The sequence below is a fragment of the Fusarium oxysporum genome, chromosome 5 (genome assembly GCF_000149955.1).
Source record: "Fusarium oxysporum f. sp. lycopersici 4287 chromosome 5, whole genome shotgun sequence".
Taxonomy (NCBI): domain Eukaryota; kingdom Fungi; phylum Ascomycota; class Sordariomycetes; order Hypocreales; family Nectriaceae; genus Fusarium; species Fusarium oxysporum.
In genome coordinates this window covers 119,945-139,096 of record NC_030990.1, presented here as the reverse complement: position 1 = coordinate 139,096, position 19,152 = coordinate 119,945, and the positions used below count along the sequence as shown (strand labels likewise).

The window sequence follows — 19,152 nt, the reverse complement described above, 5'->3', positions numbered from 1 at the left end:
CCAGACGGCGAGCTCACTTTGGTCAGGACAGCGACACTCACCGCAGACAACGAGGTCTAAGTTTGACAAGGACCCTTTCACCGAGGAACCCATCGCTATTCCTGAGGAGGTAGACGTGGAACAGGGGTCGACGAGGGAGGAGACTGTCACTGAAGCGCCTGGGGAACGCCATCACCACCATTTTCATCCACGCGAAAAGCATCGACAGCGACTGGAGCGACGACAAAGTCTGTATGAGAAACACAAAGCTGACGAGAAGGAGAAATGGGGACCAACAATCATCAATGGCCTCAAGGCCTTTTGGAAATTCTTTCTCACGCCATCTGGCTTCCTCATCACGCTCTACGGTCTGAACATTGTGGTAAGTAATTGTCCGTTCCTTTCCTGGGTTCAGCTAACTAATCAATGTTCTACAGGCATGGGGCGTAAGTGGATTGACAACTCGATATCCTTTTTGCTGCACACCTCTAATTTATTATCCTAGGCAATGCTCTTCTTCCTCCTGCTGAATGTCGCACCAGCCATGAACCATCCCAGCGCCAATGACAACAACTCAGCGCGCAAGAAATGGATCGAGATAGACAGTCAGATCCTCAACGCACTCTTCTGCGTCACGGGTTTTGGTCTCGCCCCATGGCGCTTCCGCGACTGGTACCGTTACACCCGCTCTGTCTACTGGAAGGACGTCCCTGCCATGCAGAAGCTGGCCGAGCAGAACAAGGCTTGGTTTCGACCTCCTGCCTGGGCGACTGAATCGAACCCGAGCCCGGCTAACTCGACTACTGAACTTCCTCGTTCGACCACGTTCACTGGCGAGAAGGCGCCTCCGACACCGCTTTGGAAATTGGGATTCACTATCTATATGATGGTGCTGAATACATTTCTGCAAGCCGTTTTGTGCTATTTCATGTGGGGGTATAATCGTATTGATCGTCCCGTAAGTTCACGTCTTCCAGTTCCCCTTAATAATTTGAGGTACGCGTACTGACTTTATGTCAAAGAGCTGGGCTACTGGTACTTTCATCGGCCTCGGTTGCGGGACAGGATTGTTGGCTGGTCTGATGTCGTGGTGGGAGGGCCGCAAGGTCAAGAAGATTGAGGGACCCGAGGTTAAAGTCGTCACTGTATGACGGGATCATAGTGCGCAAGGTCTATTCAGAGTCTTATAGAATTTTAATTTATGTAGTACCTCTAAAGTTCAATGTATATCTCTGAGCTAGGACTCCAGAGAGAGCAATTCGATTATCAATCTACAGAAGCAGCATCATTGTGATTGCCCGTATTTCTGTGTGACCGGTAAGACAGACGACTACGCAGTGTTGGCCCGACCCTCATTTATGCAAATTACACTAAATTAATGGTCCAGGTTAAGGGCAGGAAAATGGCACGCCAATAGCCAAATACGAAATACGCGTATAGCGGGGACCTCCGCGTATTGTGTTTCGCACGAGCCAATGACGTTTCTGTGGAGTTTGGAATTCAATACAGCCTTTAGGGGTTTCCAGTATTAGTGCAGTACAAGATGCTACAAAGAGACTCTTCAGTAACGTATCACATAAATCTATATATCATGGCAATTTCTCTACATTCCGGGATAATGTAATTTATGATTTATAGCTCTTTTTGGATTAAGATCTCAGTTAGGCTATTAATTATTCATAAGGCTGATGGTAAAGTGGAAAGTGGAAGTCTCGTACTAACATCCGAGATACCTGTAGGCTGTAGTTTGTGAGTCTTGAAAGACAGTAAGAAGATTATAAGTACCAGCCTTCGTGGTGCCTTACCAATCCTTTCATTATATGCACAAGGCCGCGTAATTGCCGCAAGATATCAATATTCACAATGCATTACCGCCAATTACTCATACTGAGCTGTGTAGCAAGGGCACTGGCACTTCCAAGCTCCCAGTTTATTATGTCGGCCGACAAAGCGCAACATGCGCCACCAAATCCAGAACCCATCAGCCTTTCAACACTTCCCCTTCCACCAGTTGCACCCAGCAACGATACCGGTGATTGCACGCCAGAAGTGAATCGAAATGGCACTGGATGCATGACTCTAGCGTCAAACGAGGACTTCCAAGCAGGTGGCTTCTTACCTGATGGAAAGCATGTTTTGGTCCTCGTCACCTTTACAGGCGCTCCATCACCTCCGGACCCTTCCAGCGTTTACAATGGTAGCCAGATCATCCTCGTCAAGACCGACGGCAAGGTATTCCCCAGTGGAAGTCCATGGAAGTGTCTTACGTGTGGACTGGCCGAGCAAAACATAAGAGGAGTAAGCCCAACATATAGCTACCCGCAGGCATTCGGCGATGGAAAAAGAATTTTATTCGGCATTAACATACTCGATTGCGGGGAGCATAAACTGGTTGACGCAGCTTGTACACCTGAGCGCACCCATGTTTATCCCATACGGTGGAATACTAGCCCCGATGGGACCGGGGAGGGCGGCGCCATTCGGGAACTGCGTTTGCACCCCGATGACGTCCATCTTGGATTCAATGTTTTCACAACTAACGGTCGAAAGATCGGTCAGTACGCGTACCTTGGAAGATTGAAGTTCAACGCGAAGCCAACAGCCGGCATACCACTTGTCCCACGTTATGATGTCGTCAAAGTTACTCGCCTGTTCAATCCAGAAGCAGATCAACCTATTGCGACACATGGGAAAGATATTACCATCAACCGGAACGCCATAACCGTGGGCGAGCTTCGTGGATTCAGTGGTAGAGGAACTGAAGTTACCTACATCGGTTATCCGGCCGAGTCCTCCAACATTGATGTCTTCGCTGTTCACCTGCAAACTGGCAAGGTCCGGCGACTTACTAGCCACCCAGAATATTGTGATCCTATCGCTATCTCACCTGACGATCAATGGATGACAATTCTAGATACACGGGGAACAGACCGTCAAATGTGGCTATCTGGCATGAGGCATATTCCGCCGATTACTGACCTCATCAGCACATCGGTTACGTCTTCCACCAGGAACAACGGACAGAGAAGATTCTTTAGACCTTACCTTCTGGATCGCTATGGTGATCGAGCGGATTACTTTGGCCAGAAGGTCAATGGACAAGGAGAGGGAGTCCCTGGTAGTGGAGACTATAATGACCCTGAATGGAATGCAATGGCTGATCCTAGATGGTCTCCAGACGGCACTCAGATTGTTTACGGGGAGGCTCAAACACTTCCTCCTGCGTGCGGAGGGATGAACTCGCTTCCATGCTATCCGTCTAAAGAACCAGGAGGTAGACGAGTACGTGTAGTCTTGGCAACTCTGACAACTCGGGAGCCCCTCAATATTCCGGCAGTTGATCTCATTTCAGACGAGGTCCCATGGGGCGTTAAGTACTCCCCAGGGGGTATTGATCCACAGCGTCCGGAGCCGACACCTGGGAATTATACACTGATGGGGCTCAGTTGTGGATATGCGGATGTTGAGATCATTGGGGGAGATGATGAATCTATCAGTGAGATCAGTGTAGTCTATCACGAGTTCTCAGACGATGGATCGACGTTCATGTCAGGGAGCGAAACAGTTCGCGCCACGTTTCCATCTCTGACGCTCAGCCATGTCGACTGGTATTCTGATTTGACTCAAGCTGGAAGGTCAAAGAGTACCAAACGGACAAGCTCAGATGGCTTTCACCTCACCATTGATGTTTTGACGAACATCTTCCAAGCAAATGGGACCATGAACACTACCATTGATGGCCATCTCTACACACAGCCTGCGAACAGAACCTGAGACAAGGGGTTAAAGAAGCATTCCGTGGCATATCGTAATCTATTGAAAAACACTCGAGGCAATTTATCTATTATACATGCATCTGATTATACTTCCCGTCCTCCAATAACAGGAACGCCCTATCACATCCCTACTGAAGCTCCCCGTAAGTCTTGAGGAAACTATACGCTATGCAAGGGATACTCATCCACCGTATACCTAGGCTTTTCGTCCCCCAAAACGTTGATAACTTGGCTAGGGTGGAAGAGATTAAAGAGGATAGCAACAAAGGACATGAGCGTCGCATCAAAGATGTATATCCAATACTCATGTGCCTGTAGCGCCCCGTCTTTGCCAAGAACATATTCCGCGACACGGAAAATAGAACGAACGAGGATAAAAACGCTCGAAGCATAGAGGATGAAGATCAGCTTCTCCCAAGGAGTGTTCAAGACAAGAGATCGAGATGTTGGGCGAGAGCGAATTCGCATGTGAAAAACGACAGTGACAACCATGAAGAAGCCAAAGAAGAGGATCTGAATGAGCAATCCGCCAACAATCATGTTCTCACCCATTTTAACGCTATCTTTGTTCTTTGCTGAAGCGAGCATACCGCCACCGCCGCTCTGTGCCAGGAAGGATAGCACGTCGCCGATAACGAAAACCTTGGTCAACCACTTCGTTCGAATCAGCGATAAGTGACCGGCATCTAGAAGAACTATCAACCGGCCCAGGATCATATAAATAGACGCGGCGAGGAGGGCAGGACCGAGGAGAAGCAATATCGACTGCATGATATACGGGTTCTTGGTGTAGTCTGGAGCTTCGTTTGCGGAGAGCGCACGGCCCACGTAGCCAAACGCCTCAACTGTGGAGAATCAGCATTCTTTCATAGATGTGAAGACAAGGATACTTACAGAGACAGCCGATGAGAAATGGGATAAAGTACCATGTTCGATGCCGGAACATTTGCCACATGTGAATAAGAGCGGCGGTGGTGAAGATGATGACAAATATGGCGGCCGCTGGTAAGGAGGGCTCATAATTGTAGAAAGTGAAACCTGCCATGATGCTGTTTTGAGAGAGTGATAATGGTGAAAAACGATTGTGGAGTTTGAAGTCTAATGCAAATGAGTGCGTTCTATTCCGTAATGACAGGTAAATGGATGAGAAAGAGAAGGAAATGCAATGAAAGAATTGACAGACTAAAGAAAAAACAAGGTTAAGAACAGATAATGAGAAAAGACCAAGAATTATTTGTCTTTATTCCTGAACTACTTATAGAATGCATTGAGGAGTCGTGTATTGCAATACGCGGAGTTGGCCCCTGAATTCTTAGGGGCGCGTACCTGACACGGCGAGTTTCTCTAAGAGGGGGACTGGACTGCAAATGTCTTAAGCTTATTTCAAAGTCCCTTCACTAGCCATTCGACTTTGCAGTGCATGCCAGTATCGGTTAATTCAGGTACGGATACTGCGGAAGGCCCATTTGCTATACACGTATAGCCAGTACCAGCAGGGATATCTGGGCAGGATAAGTGGGACGGGTTTCGCGTATCGCTATTAACAGTGAGCCAGCGGGAATTTCTTATTTATAGGCATTCCCCAGCAGATATAAATAATACGGTTCTTCCTCCAGATTGCGCATTTCCAATGGAAAAAGGTCATTCGTCTTTGATGCGTCCCGAATATCGCGGCGCAGCAACCCTTCCAATATGCATCTCATTCCTTTGGCCAGACGTTTCCAGCCAGGAAAAAATAAAAAGGGAGAGAATATCACAGCCGCCAATTGCCATTCTACACAAGTTGTACCTATTATACTGTTATAGTCACTGTTTAAAAGTCAGCTTTGTTAATCCGTCGTATGCCAGATGATTTCAAGCTGCAGCCTCTTCTTAAATTGTCCGTTTTTGTTCTCAGCCTCTTTCTACGTGATATTATCTATTTATAGTATCATCAGACGAATTCAAGCCACAAGTTCACTTGAGTCAGAGCTACATCATTATCACTCCACCAAAAATCCAGAAGTGCCGAAGAAAATAAACGATGTGCCTTTAAACCCGAAAGACCCCACTGCATGGACCATTTCAGAGTCCGTTCGCCATGTTAGTCGCTTGCGACCAGCCAAATAGCATTTCCCGTTTACGAGAAAATAGTGGAATGCACGTGTGACAGCCGGGACTTGGGTCGCGTTTTTCTTCTGTTTTCTGTTTAACCTCCTTTCTATCTCCTTGTCCCGAGCTATACCTTTTAACCTGAAATCTTCGAAAATGCTGAAGCCTGAGACACGTCTGGAATGGGCCTTTGTTGGCATAACAGCTGCTCAGGCTATCATCATCATTTCTCTGCAAACGTAAGCCTACGAATCTTTTTTTTTTTTCTGGCCAAACCAACTCACGACACAAGGGTCATTCTTCTGGAGTATCTCGATTGGGTGAATCCCGTTGTATATCAGGTCCCTGTCTCATATGTCACTCCCGTGGCCTCCGCTGTATCAATTATCAGTTTTGGATTCCAAGCTGTTCTGTCCGTGGATTCATGTCGCATTAAGAACAAGGTTCAACTATGGACACAAGGTATCCTCAACATCTGCTTCTCAATTGCCACTGGTATGGAGTATTTCCAAGTGAACGATGCCACGGAGAGAGTTAGTCGGGGGTACGATATGTACAAAAAGCCTTTTGCAGACAATAGTATGCCTTACTGGGAGATTGCTCGCCCAATGTTAATTTCTTGTGTTGCTGTATCGTCCGCATGCAGTCTTTGTATGTGTGCATTGGCTTATTACCTTCACATGGAGTTCTCCTGGTCTTTGTACGAGCACATCAGCCCGGATTTGCGGATGACAGCAAGACATGTCAAGTACCTGGTATGTGATCAAGTGGGCTAGCAGTACAAAGACTAACCTGATAGGCATATCTTGTCTTTCTCAAAGTGTCCTTCTTACTAATCAACCTATTCTTAATTACTTATGGCCTCGTGGACGTTCACTATCGGGAGCCAGAGTTTGGACTAACTATGACAATAATTCCCGTCTCAACCATTCACGCGATCCTTGCTGCTACATGCATAAAAAAGGAATACATGCCAGGCATGGTGGTGGTGATAGTATGTACCCCTCGGAAAATGATATAGCTGGAACTAACACCTGTCAAGATGTTTCATATAGCAGCGATAGTATACCTGGTCACGCGACTCATAGTGCTGACTGGCGATGGGCTGCTGGCAAGCACATTGATGAAGGAAGAGATGTTGCTTTTTGCCACATTTGCGCTTGTCTTTACCATGATATCTATTGTATTTGCTGTCCTGTGCGTTTTCAATTTCGGTAAGGGACTCAAGCCGCTACTGCAAGGCCAAGGCACAAATAACATACCTACTTCAACGAGCGCATTAGAGCTCAACCCGCGGCACCTCAGCATCCGGACTATGGACTCTGAACGGATGTCCAAGCGGTTTGACATTGATTAGATCTCTATTGTACATTGTTGTCTGGGCTACACATTTCATAGTAGTTAAACTCCTTTCAAAGTCTCCACTGCTTATCTGAAAATTACCCTCAATTCGTGAAGGAAAGATAAAGCAGTAGTACTAGACCTTTCATGACCATGGTCCATATCCGCGAGTAGAGCCGAGGTAGCGGGTAACGTTCCCGCTAGCCGCAAAGATAATCCTGGTGCGGTGTTTACTCTTAGCTTGCTGCCCGCACCAATATTGCGCAAGGTTAATTACAAGCTTAATTTAATCCCAGCCACCATTTGGCCATTTATCGAAGGAAGATTGAATGCAGTATGCCTCAGGATTGTTCAATGTAAATAGAAAATTTGCTCTTGGTCTTTCCACTCTTGTTCCATGCATCTAAAGCACTTCGGCCTTCGGCTCACTGCCTTGACTCAAAAGACACCAGCTCACTTCAATCTCGATGAATACGCAATCAGCACCAGCATAAGTTCCCCGAGTCAAGACACGACTTTCCAAGTGTATGATGAAAGTTCGCCGCCGTGGTCGGACTGCCAAGTGATAACAGTGGATCACAGAGCTTGGCAAGACAAAAATCGCGGGGTTACAAGTTGACCTTTATCTTATTCGACAATGATAATCGCTTACTAGTATCAAGAGGGAAGCTCATTGCAACACCGGGACTTGGCTCGGAGGTTTCTAAACATATATAAAAGAAGGGAAGTCATGATTCAAGAGACCTTATCCAGCAAGCAACGATGCATTCTCTTGTGTTTTCAACACTCCTTTCTGGAGCTGCAGCGCTCTCTTATGCCGGGAATAAAGTGCCTTTTGAGGCAGATCCTCCTCAAATTGCCGCCAACTTTCCGGATGTAGACCAAAAGCTCTACTCTCCAGCCTTCATCAATCCTGAGGGTGTTGCTCCGGGTTTCGCCAATGGCACATCGGCGCCAAACTCCCAGCAGACACTGGAACAGTTCTTGTGGACGCTTGCATCGCGAAACGAGTGGATGACCTACCACAATCCTGTATTCACTTCTGAAGAGGGACGCTCGATTCCTTATGTTGTATTATCTGCATCAAAATCGCTCTTGCAGACATCGGCAGTGGGTAACACCACTAACAAAGTCCGAGTCTGGCTGCAGGGCGGAGTTCATGGGAATGAGCCGGCTGGCGAAGAAGGGCTCCTTGCAGTTCTCGGTAAAATGGATGCTGAGCCAGAATGGGCGCTTGGACTTCTGGAAAAGCTCGATATTATTGTTCTTCCACGATATAATCCTGATGGGTCGGCTTATTTCCAGCGTCTTCTTGCGACAAGCTTTGACCCTAATCGAGACCATACCAAGATGGCATCGCAACAGACCATGGAAGTCAAACAGTTGAATCTCAAGTTCAATGCTCATGTGCATCTTGATTGCCATGAGTATGGGGCCCGAAGAGGATTGACATATGAGAACAAGACATATATCCCAGTCCAGGATAACCAGTTCTCGGCGTTCAAGAACCCAAATGTCCATGCTGATATTCGATCAATGGCGGAATCTCTGTTTGTCCCAGAAGTTGCCAGCGCTTTGCGAAAGAAGAACCTTACAACAAATGGCTACGTTGTTGCATCACAAGAAAACGACACCATCAAGCTTCAAGACTTTGTCACCGATACTCGCGGCGAAGTCACTGTTTTCCTCGGTCAAGGACTGGCTTTTCTCTCTGAGACGAGAGGAATTGGAATTGGAGATCGCAACTTCCAGCGCAGAACAACAGCTGGGTTGACTGCTGCTGAGACGGTCTTGCAGATTGCCGCTGACAATGCGGCGCTGGTATATGAAACTATTGAAGAAGCGAGGAAGGACTTTATCGAAAATGACCACGAGATCATTGTAAGGGATCAGCCAAGATGGATGGAGACGACATGGCCATACCTTGACGCCGAGACTGGAAACATCACAGATGTTCCTGTTCTGTTCGGCAACAATACTCCTCCCGCAAGTAACCTTACTCGCGCACGTCCCGAAGCCTACATCTTCAGCAGAGCTTGGGCTAACGCAGCCCTTCGCCTTCGAGCTGCTGGTGTTGTCGTGGATGAGCTTGCTGTCGACTTTGAAGGTGAGGTGGAAGCATACAACATCACTTCTGCTACGCTGGCAGAGACTAAGTATGAGGGTATTGCATTGACTACAGTGAATACTGAGTTGAGCAAGAAGACCATGAAGTTCCCTGCTGGAGCATATTGGGTTGGTACGAAACAGCAACATGCAGCCCAGGCCTTTGTCAGACTGGAACCTGAGAATCCAGATGGGTTTGTTACGTTCAACATCCTACCTGTCAATGCAGGAGATGAGTATCAGGTCTATAGAATTCCGTCCAAGAGTCAATAGTGTAGGACAGTAGGATTATAGTATAAATCAATGTATATATGAATTACTTCCGAGCCCTAAATATATCTACTTGTAGAAAGTGAGTATTGCCTCATTTATCTAAAATTCGCGTGGTAGTTATGCCCTTCTGCGGATGTCTCGAAACAAACGAGATACGAGATAACTACCGGAACGCGATGACTCTCAGTATCAAGCTTTCAACTGACCATGGTGGGTGGAGTCTTGGGCGGCTAATATCGGAGGTTGGTTGGTCCGCTCTGCCATGGCAGAATTAACCGACGGATATTTAATCTCAAGCTATCCCTAGCATGTGTATCCACTAGCAAATACCAATGATATCCTACCCAGGTGCCGATCTTGTAACATCGAGATAAAAAATTCCTCAGAGGAGTGATAGCTTACTGAGAAATATTAAATGTGAAAACTAAGTCTGAATGACTGCTTTCTACTCGGGGTTCAAACTGAAAGGACTAATACAAATCACAAATCGAGTGAAACTGTCACAGGTACAGATATCTCATTCTTCATCACTTCAACTATCTCCATCTTATACATTCCAAGCCATCTACTCCGTTTTCTACTCAAAGACGTACATCTACCAAACATCACAAACACAATGTCACCGACCTCTTCACCCCCAGCCTTGGTGATGGGCGGAGCAGGTTTCAGCTACCAACTGAACCCTGAGCCTGAATCTCTTCCGATCGTCGACATTCTCCTGCGCTCATTCGAACTCGGCGTACGCACTATTGACACATCACCATACTATGAGCCTTCAGAACAGCTCATGGGCGCTGCTTTGTCAGATCCTCGTATTCAGTCCAGATACCAACGGAGCGACTATGAACTCATGACCAAGGTTGGTCGCATCAAGGAGAATGAATTCAATTACTCCCCCGACTGGATCAAAAGGTCTGTTGCCAGGTCACTGGAGCGGTTTGGGACTACGTATTTGGATGTTGTCTTTTGCCATGATGTCGAGTACGTCTCCTTGGACGAAGCCGTTACTGCTGTTGGTGTACTGCTGGAGTTTCAGCGTGCTGGAGTTATTCTGCGGGTGGGAATCTCGGGCTACGACATTGATGTTCTAGCTGAAGTTGCTAGTCTTGCCCGACAGAAATATGGACACCCTGTCGACGTTGTCCAAACCTGGGCACAGCTCACTCTTCAGAACACGCAAGCCGAGACACGTGGTTTTGATCGTTTCCGCGCCGCTGGCGTAAACTCAGTATTCTGCTCAAGTCCACTGGCTGTTGGACTATTGAGGACAGGCGGTATCCCCCTTGGGCTGACAGGCGATTGGCATCCCGCGCCTCAAGGACTGAGAGCTGCAGCAGCTGAAGCCGCTGAGTGGATGGACAAGCACGGAGACGGAGAAACTCTATGTTCCCTCGCGATGCAATATGCCATTGTGAAAGCGATGCAGAACTGCACTCCCTCGTTCTCGGTCTCAACCATAACAGGAATCAGCACTCTGTCCGACCTGGAGCAGAATGTGGTAGCAGCCAAAAGAGTACTCAAAACTGTTGGAAACTCCGAGAGCTTACTGGACTATACCGAGCTAGACTCCCAGTCAGTGGAGAGCAGATTGTCGCTCGCCGAGCGTGTTCGTCTGATCATTGGGGAGTGGCTAGACTACGACTTTTCTGGGAAGAAGCCGAAGACAGTGAATAGCGGCTCCAACGGGGATGATATCAAGGAGCCTGATGCAGTCGATATCACAGCACCAAAGCATAAGGAATTGAAGCAGCCTGCAGCGATCAGAGTGATGGTGTAAGGATGTACATATGCAAATTTATATCAGATAGCGTCCGCAGAGGAAACGAACCTGTCTTCCCCGAGTGCTTATTACATCCATTCACTATGCAATCCTGCATATTTATTTCCTTTGGTCTCTTGATCATCGAAATAACCATAGATGTATTCGAATTCTATACCCGGCCGCTTCTACACGAGAGCATGGGCATTTGTTCGGCTCAATGGCAGTGTGCTTTGGTTTAATCGAGCAGCCTAAGCACGCCCCCCTTGTCAATATCTCCAGCGTCGTAGGCATTGATATCGAGACTAAGGTTATCGAGCGATTGTCTGACAGTATCCCGGGCGGAACCGTATATCATCTTGGTTCTCGCCGTGGCATCATCTGGAGTCCAAGAGATGAAGGCGATCTTATGTCCATACTTTCGCCGAATTCGTAGACAGCGAAAGCCGGACCCTTCTTGTGCAGATTTTCTTGGAGGTTCTCCTATTGGCCGTCCTCGGAGGTTTCGTCGGTAACAATCTCCTTGCCGACAATCCTGTAGATGATATATGTGTACTCCTTGTCATCTTTGAGCTATGTGTAGGCTGTCGAGCATTCTGGCGAAACAGTGATCGAAGAAGCCATATTTGCAGATTGAAACTAACTGCAGGAAATCAATAAGAGTAAATGGGGAATATGGCTCGGAGGATGAGGGAATAGCGGGAATCTTACGGACCAAAGCAATGCAGGCTTTGCTCCTGGAATTGGATGTGAGTGTTTATACGTCTTCTAGCTCTATCTACCAGCCGCAAATGTCGTCATAATGACGAAAAGTCTCAGAGGGTATTTCAGCTCATTGACTTACTAGCGATTATTCTTTATCCCAAGCAAGATCGCCTTTCCTTACCTGACTGCTGGGACGATTTTACTGGTGAGAGTACGCTAATCGGCAGGACTAACGGTAGTGGCGGCCTGCAGGAGAGCTGAGTCTCGGAGCTGAATGACGTGGAACGAAGTAGAGGGGAAAAGTCCGGTGGGGTTAAACTGCATTAGTATCAAGCTGAAAATCCATTGCGGTGCTATTAACTGCAAATCAAAGGGCGTAACACATAGCCTCTACTAGCTCTATAACGCCTTGACCCTCGGTTGGTTGATAACAACCTCTGCTTCCTTGCTTGTCCACCAACTCATCTCGTTGCCTGGATACGCGAACCTTATCAGACTTTCTGGCTTCATCTCCACGCTGTATCCCGGCACCAACGGCGTGACATAATGTCCATCAACAATTTTCGACGGATGACGGAAATGCTCATGCAAATGATCCACGTACTCCAAAACACTCTTGCGGCCACTAATGACAACGAAGTCTATAGTGCTCAAGTGCTGAGTATACTCGGGTAGTCCTACACCACCTGAATGCGGGACAATGGGGACCTTGAACTTGGCAGCGAGGAGGAGAATCGCCAGAACCTCGTTTACGCCACCGACACGGCATGCATCAGGTTGGATGATATCCACGGCGCCCGCTTGGAGGAGCTGTTTGAACATGACGCGGTTCTGGCACATTTCTCCTGTTGCTACTGCGATCGCGCCGTGGGTTGTGTTGGATAGACCTTGGCGGATAGCAGCGTGTCCTAGAATGTCGTCTGGAGATGTTGGTTCTTCGATAAACCACGGTTTGAACTCTGCGAGAGCATTCATGTGCGTGATGGCTTCAGTGACAGACCAGACCTGTAATGGAGAATAAGTCAAGTGATCTCAGACCGAGAGGTTGGGTCATACCTGATTCGCATCCACCATGAGCACGTTGCCTTTGTCATAGCCCAATACATCACGAGCGACCCTCAGTCTCTGCCGATCTTCCTCAAGATCTGTGCCAACCTTGAGTTTGAAGTACTTGAAGCCCTGTTGCACGCTCTCCTCAAGTAGCTTCTTCATCTTGTCTTCACCATACCCCAACCAGCCGGCACTAGTAGTGTACGCAGGAACTGCACGATTGTTCAAAGCCTCCTGAATCCTCTCGGACTTGCCCTTTTGCGCTGCTCTCAGGATTTCCAAGGCATCATTAGGACTCAGCACGTCAGAAATATAGCGAAAGTCAATGCATTGGATGACTTCTTCTGGTGTCATGTCCGCAACAACGCGCCAGACAGGCTTTCCCAATGTCTTCGCCCACAGGTCCCAGATTGCATTCACTAGGGCACCGAGAGCTAGATGTATGACGCCTTTTTCAGGGCCAACCCAGCGGAGTTGTGAGTCCGAGGTTAGATAACGCCAGGTTTTACCCCAGTTCTTTGTGAGCTCAGAGAGATTTTTGCCCTGAATTAATGGCGCGAGGAGATCGATTGCGCCACAGACGAGTTCATTGCCGCGGCCAATTGTGAAGGTCTATGAATGTTCCATGAGATTCAGTTTAGTACAGATGCAGGAGTGCTTTACGTACCATGCCATGGCCTGTGAAGTTGGGGTCATCGGTGACAAGAACACAGAATGCAGCTGAATAGTCTGGTGACAGATTCATGCCATCTGAGCCAGCCTTGTCTAAGGATGTCTTGAGGTCCAAGTTAGCGCATGTTGTGCCCGCCATTTCTCTAATGACATACAGGAAACCGCACATCGTGTGAGGTAATAGTCTTGATAATAACCATGGTCTCTTGAATGTTGGCGAGTAATGTTGATCAAGTTTGAGCAGATTTGCATTGCTACACATTCATCTCATTCATTGAGGTAACTATTTGTTCTATAAGTAACATATCTGTTGACATCGATCGCGTCTCCATCTCCACTTCGAGTTCCACCTAAGAAGCGTCAGGCAAAATAGAGTCAAAGTGTCCTACAACTAAAAACAAGTCATTGCTTTATCTTTTCCCAAACCGGGTAGATAACTCCTCTGTAGCAAGGGGTCTAACTTCAAGCTGGACACCAGGCCAGCACCTTTTTCCCGACGCTTCAAACCCTCAAGTATTGACAATGTAGGGTAGCGTAGGATTTCCCCCAGAATAGCCTAGTCTCTTCCCCCTCACTCTGGCAATTTGATGATTGGCCCAGTTCCCTACTGCCGGATAAATCATTCCAAGATCCCGGCGGGAAATTACTAAAGACGCAGAGGTCGCACGGATATTTTCCTCATCACTTAATTATCCTGATTATAGTGGGCTTCCCGCAATATTCGCAAGCAGTGGATAAACATGGATCCTCATCAGAATGCACCGCGTCAACATGCCAAGAGGGACCCACCAAGTGGCCGGAAGAGAACAAGACTTGCTTGCGACAGATGCAGCACTCTGAGAGTCCGCTGTGATGGTCAGCAGCCGTGGTAAGTGTCAGACAAGCAGATCACCAATCACAAACAAGATACAGAAGAGCTCACGTCAGAATACACTCCAGTCGCCGTTGTCAAGGTAAGCGTTCATTATTTGATGGAGAGAAGGATTTGTTGACGAATGGATGTTTTAGAATACCAATCGACATGCCATTATACTCGAAGTATCGGTAGGCGTGGTCGTAAGCCAAAATCAGCAAATCGAGTACAGCAGCCACAGCAGGATCGAGAGTTTGACTCATCTGAAGCTGATTGTGATCTTGAGCAAAGCACGCCGCATCCACGGCCGGAGCAGAGTGGAACTTATGACGGCCAGGAAAGTCCCGGTCTCCCCACAAATAACCAGGACACAGTCTCGACGCATTACTCATCCAGCCACTCATCACATCATGATGCTGTGTCGCTGGATATGCCAGCCGATTCAATCACGGCACCAAGTTTCGATCAGCTGTATCATGTGGCTGACATCCAGCCTTCCTATCCTCTCCCTGAGTTCGACCTCGCAGTTCATCATGGCGCTGAGTCTGTCCACGAATCACCGACGCGCGAGCGAGCTTCAACTGTCACCCAGAACTTGCCATCCCGTGGATGTCGTTATAAGTGTCTCGAGCCAATAATTCCCTTGGTACACGGAATAATTGATGCCAAGCTTGTCTGCGAATTGTTCGAGCTTTACTTTGTTGAACCCGGGGGATCTTTATTTAAATGTTCTTCTCCGTATGTTCTAGCCCACGTCATGCGAAAGGAATCGCTTCTTCGAGCCGACGACCCACGAACGTGTACACCAGCGTTACTGATTACCATGCTCTGGGTCAGTGCACAGACAGCCGAGAGCTCTTTATTTCTGCTGCCGGGCCAGATGGCGATTGTTTGTGAAGAGCTGAGGAAGTTAATGATGGGTTTGATTCAGGGCAGAGATCGTGACGTTTGGAACAGAACTACCAGTCAGTATCTTTCCCCTTCTTCGCGAAATCTGCCAACTCGAGTTACTAGGTGGTCCTCTTGTGAGAGATCTTGAGTATGCCACGGCTGGAGATCAAAATCGGTCAGAGTACCATGTTGGATCAGCCTCTACCGTCTCTCCACCAGTACCCCTGGTCGACGACGTCCTCATGTTCATCCTCGTCACCATCGTCTCTTCTGGCGGGGATTTTAAGACAGACTGCCTCCGATGGTGGAACAAGGCACTACGGCTATCTCATAATATGGGATTGAACAGAGAAGACTCACCTGAGAACAGCTTCACGCAGTCGGAAACATCTCTGTGCACGAGTCAAACAACCTCGTGCGGTTGTAGATCCTGTGAAGCTTCCCGCACAGGTTTGACCATATCAGAAGTCCGAGAAGAGCGTCGGAGAGCATTTTGGCTGATCTTTTGTCTCGATCGCCACTTGGCTCTCTCGTTCAATGCACCACTCCGAATCCTTGATGATGAGTGCCAATTATATGCGCCGCTTTCGGATGAAGCTTGGGCAGCCTTGTCAACAGGACGAGACCCCGAAGACGCAACATTGGGCACTAGCTCACATTCAACGATGTTTGGCGCTCCGACTCGTATTTCAGGTATTGGCTTCTTTGAATACTTTCTCCCACTCATGACGATTCTTGGGGATGTTATTCAACTGCACAGACAGAAGTCCCATCCAAGATTTGGCAATATTCGAAGACCTCAGGTTAATGGACAGGAGGAAGAAGATGACCCGGCTACGGCAATGATAGAACAAGTCATGGTGCAGTGTGCACAGAGCATAACCGACCTGGCTAGCGCATACCAGGTCGATGCGCTTGATGCCTCAGCTATACCAGCCAGTCAAGTGCGCACGCCTCAATGCGCGGTATCACCGCAACAGAGCCACGGAGACCATTCCAGAACGTCGAATCCCGCCAGCCACGCCTCATCGCACCGTCGACATGCGCAAGCTCAGCTTGTCACTGCATACAGTACATTCATATTGCATGTTCTTCATGTCCTTCTCCATGGGAAGTGGGACGCCGTTTCGATGTTGGATAATAAAGATGGCTGGATACCATCCGTCGGCTTTATGAAGTGTGCATCTCATGCAATAGCTGCGTCCGACGCTATGTCACGAATTCTAGCATGCGACCCAGAGCTTTCTTTCATGCCATACCTGTTCGGTATCTATCTTTTGCACGGCAGTTTTATCTTGTTGCTTTTTGCAGATCGAATGCCTCAACTTGGATTGAATGAGTCTGTCGAAAAGGCTTGTGAAATTATCATACGGGCACATGAGGTTTGCGTTGTCACCTTGAGCACAGAGTTCCAGGTATGTTCCCCATGATGCCATCTACCAAAGTGGCCTGCCCAATGCTAATTCCTATGCGTAGAAGCGCTTCCGCAAAGTGCTTAGATCGACGCTCTACAGTGTGAGGAGTCCAGCGACATCTAACTTGGAGGAGAGTAAAGCTCGCCGCCGAGCCTTATCTTTGTATAGATGGAACGAAGGAGCAACTGGCCTGGCACTGTAGTTATTATCTATTGTCTAATGCAAGATATCGTCAATCGTGAAATTGCAAAACAGGCGTTTTGCTACATGTCTGAATGCAAAGTAATTGCAATTGGGACGTTCACGCTATGGTCTGGCATTTATGCTACTATGAAGTCTTGATCACACTGGGTTTCAAGATGGTAAGAGCCATAGTTCAATCATTGTATACCAGCAGATGAGGTTTGAAGTCTAGTGTGAACATAGAAAGTGCAACAGAGCCAAAACAAATCACTGAAGTGCACGCGAACAGAGCCTAGAAGTTGTAACCACTTGATTTTATTGTTAGACCCTAAGGTCGATCCAAGTGGTATAATAAATATCAGTAGATTGTCTCAGAAATACGTAGAATAGAATAAGGTCACTGCACCATGGACAAAAAGCCCACCAAAAAGTACTGAGATCCATCAGGCCTTGACCTCCCCAACCACTGTCTCATGGCGTTGCTCATCTTGGCTGCCCTTCTCTCCCCACTCGGCGATACTAGATGGCTCGTTATCAGTGTTCTCAAAAGCATCAATACCCTTCTTGTAGCTAGGGAGAATATTGACGCAGAACGGAAAGCTCCAAGCTGCCACAAAGAATGCCAAAGGAACAACCATGGCCATTCCTGTGCCATGTCTGTCTGCTGCCACGCCAGTAAGAGGGGGAACACAAGCACCACCAATGACTCCACCGATGATAAAGCCGCTACCGCGCTTCGTGTGTCGGCCGAGACCTCTCATGCCAAGAGCGACAATTGTTGGGAAACAGATGGATTCAAAGAACAACACCACGTAAAGCATGGCAATTCCTGTATCGCCTCTCTCTGTAATTGCAGGGCAGATGAAAATCACACACATGCTCAAGAACGCGAGGAAGATGTGGCGAGGCTTGAAATACTTCATGAGGAACACGCCGAAGAAACGACCGACAGCAAATGCAGCCTGTGCACCCGCAAAGAGTTTGGAGCCAGTGGAATCGCTGGTGTTCTTTCTTGTTTCGGTTGCATAGTTGATGAACATGCTTGCAATAGCCACTTGAGCTCCGCAGTAGCAGAACTGTGCGAAAGAGGCGTGGAATAGTCGGTATTGCTTGCGTAGTGGCTTGTCGTGAGTATCTGAGTTGGAGGATTCGGCCTGATGAGCCATATCTGAATTCGAGAAACTGGTGTCAGACTTCAAGATCTCGAAGTTCCCCAGAGGCATTGAAACGTACCAGCATCAGTAATTTCAGGGATGTTTGAGAAGAGGAACAAGGTGGCGAGCAACAAGACGAATACAGCGATGGAAAGATACACCCACTGCACGTTTGCCAATGCTTTTTCATCGTCAAAGTTGAAGAAGACATAAGAGCCCAATACGGGTGCAACGACTGAGCCAATACCGTTGAAGGCTTGTGACAGATTGATTCGCATTTCGGCATATTTGGGAGGGCCGCAGACTACTTCGGGTTAGGTACCGAGGCGGCGGGAGAGTCACTGCAAAGGCTTACCAGTGATAAAAGGGTTGGCAGCTGTCTCAAGAGACCCAAGACCATTGCCGATGATGAAAATGGCGGCACAGAAACCTCCAAAGGACTTTGCTTTGATACAGGGAATTGCAATCAAGGCGCCGATAGCATAGAGACTGAGTCCCCAGATAAAAACGGCCTTGTAGGAGTAGTGTCGTAGGATCCATGCGGCATGGCCGAGAGAAGCAAGCGGGTAGGCACTATCGGAGCACAACGGTTAGATATAGCAAGGCAGAGGTCAGTGAATGAGACGAACCCAAAGTAGGCAGCTTGCAGTCCAGCAGACCTTGCTCGATCAATATTCAAAGTCACCTGGAAATGCTTATTCAGGGTATCCAAGAGGCCATAGCTGAAGCCCCAGAGGAAGAACAAGACTGTGACAAGTGCAATGGGCCAGATCGACTCGCGTAAGCTAAGGTCTGCGGCTTTGGTCACCCTGTCGTCGGAGACTTTGAGTGACCTCTTCTTGAAAAATGTTCGAACACCCATTTTAACAATTGGGATTCTGGTTCAAGTTGTAAAGTGTCTTGG

General features: G+C 47.9%; 9 protein-coding genes across 11 annotated transcripts; 6 read left to right on the top strand and 3 right to left on the bottom strand.

Moving 5' to 3' along the window:
• Positions 1 to 85: 85 nt before the first annotated feature.
• Positions 86 to 1,259, top strand: FOXG_15227 (uncharacterized protein). 2 transcript variants are annotated; one of them, XM_018395296.1, is made up of 4 exons: positions 86 to 361; positions 417 to 425; positions 485 to 937; positions 1,002 to 1,259. In XM_018395296.1, exons 3-4 carry the CDS (start codon positions 488 to 490, stop codon positions 1,128 to 1,130), a joined length of 579 nt encoding a protein of 192 aa, XP_018255125.1. In that variant the 5' UTR covers positions 86 to 361; positions 417 to 425; positions 485 to 487; the 3' UTR covers positions 1,131 to 1,259. The 2 variants fall into 2 exon arrangements, with proteins under 2 accessions (XP_018255125.1, XP_018255124.1); XM_018395295.1 differs by having other exon boundaries at positions 417 to 937.
• Positions 1,260 to 1,914: 655 nt separating this feature from the next.
• FOXG_15226 (uncharacterized protein) lies at positions 1,915 to 3,753 on the top strand (the record flags this gene model as incomplete). Its single annotated transcript, XM_018395294.1, has 1 exon — positions 1,915 to 3,753. The coding sequence occupies one exon, from the start codon at positions 1,915 to 1,917 to the stop codon at positions 3,751 to 3,753; it is 1,839 nt and encodes a 612-aa protein (XP_018255123.1).
• A 19-nt stretch (positions 3,754 to 3,772) lies between these two features.
• Positions 3,773 to 5,586, bottom strand: FOXG_15225 (uncharacterized protein). The gene is made up of 2 exons (XM_018395293.1): positions 4,650 to 5,586; positions 3,773 to 4,600 (listed from the first exon to the last, which is right to left on the bottom strand). The coding sequence occupies exons 1-2, from the start codon at positions 4,798 to 4,800 to the stop codon at positions 3,915 to 3,917; spliced, it is 837 nt and encodes a 278-aa protein (XP_018255122.1). The 5' UTR covers positions 4,801 to 5,586; the 3' UTR covers positions 3,773 to 3,914.
• Positions 5,587 to 5,823: 237 nt separating this feature from the next.
• Positions 5,824 to 7,381, top strand: FOXG_15224 (uncharacterized protein). 2 transcript variants are annotated; one of them, XM_018395292.1, is made up of 4 exons: positions 5,824 to 6,085; positions 6,139 to 6,601; positions 6,646 to 6,840; positions 6,889 to 7,381. In XM_018395292.1, exons 1-4 carry the CDS (start codon positions 6,003 to 6,005, stop codon positions 7,201 to 7,203), a joined length of 1,056 nt encoding a protein of 351 aa, XP_018255121.1. In that variant the 5' UTR covers positions 5,824 to 6,002; the 3' UTR covers positions 7,204 to 7,381. The 2 variants fall into 2 exon arrangements, with proteins under 2 accessions (XP_018255121.1, XP_018255120.1); XM_018395291.1 differs by having other exon boundaries at positions 5,837 to 6,601; positions 6,889 to 7,331.
• Positions 7,382 to 7,859: 478 nt separating this feature from the next.
• Positions 7,860 to 9,625, top strand: FOXG_15223 (uncharacterized protein). The gene has a single exon (XM_018395290.1). The coding sequence runs from the start codon at positions 7,950 to 7,952 to the stop codon at positions 9,564 to 9,566; it is 1,617 nt and encodes a 538-aa protein (XP_018255119.1). The 5' UTR covers positions 7,860 to 7,949; the 3' UTR covers positions 9,567 to 9,625.
• A 314-nt stretch (positions 9,626 to 9,939) lies between these two features.
• On the top strand, positions 9,940 to 11,343 carry FOXG_15222 (uncharacterized protein; the record flags this gene model as incomplete). The annotated part of the gene is made up of 1 exon (XM_018395289.1): positions 9,940 to 11,343. Exon 1 carries the CDS (start codon positions 10,183 to 10,185, stop codon positions 11,341 to 11,343), a length of 1,161 nt encoding a protein of 386 aa, XP_018255118.1. The 5' UTR covers positions 9,940 to 10,182.
• Positions 11,344 to 12,429: 1,086 nt separating this feature from the next.
• FOXG_15221 (mandelate racemase) lies at positions 12,430 to 13,952 on the bottom strand (the record flags this gene model as incomplete). The annotated part of the gene is made up of 4 exons (XM_018395288.1): positions 12,430 to 13,035; positions 13,087 to 13,692; positions 13,748 to 13,855; positions 13,908 to 13,952. 4 exons carry the CDS (start codon positions 13,950 to 13,952, stop codon positions 12,430 to 12,432), a joined length of 1,365 nt encoding a protein of 454 aa, XP_018255117.1.
• A 502-nt stretch (positions 13,953 to 14,454) lies between these two features.
• Positions 14,455 to 17,207, top strand: FOXG_15220 (uncharacterized protein). Its single transcript, XM_018395287.1, has 5 exons — positions 14,455 to 14,620; positions 14,692 to 14,705; positions 14,761 to 15,570; positions 15,620 to 16,911; positions 16,973 to 17,207. The coding sequence occupies exons 1-5, from the start codon at positions 14,493 to 14,495 to the stop codon at positions 17,111 to 17,113; spliced, it is 2,385 nt and encodes a 794-aa protein (XP_018255116.1). The 5' UTR covers positions 14,455 to 14,492; the 3' UTR covers positions 17,114 to 17,207.
• Positions 17,208 to 17,537: 330 nt separating this feature from the next.
• Positions 17,538 to 19,110, bottom strand: FOXG_15219 (MFS transporter, FHS family, L-fucose permease; the record flags this gene model as incomplete). Its single annotated transcript, XM_018395286.1, has 4 exons — positions 17,538 to 18,262; positions 18,328 to 18,552; positions 18,604 to 18,821; positions 18,878 to 19,110. 4 exons carry the CDS (start codon positions 19,108 to 19,110, stop codon positions 17,538 to 17,540), a joined length of 1,401 nt encoding a protein of 466 aa, XP_018255115.1.
• Between the last annotated feature and the right edge of the window lie 42 nt (positions 19,111 to 19,152).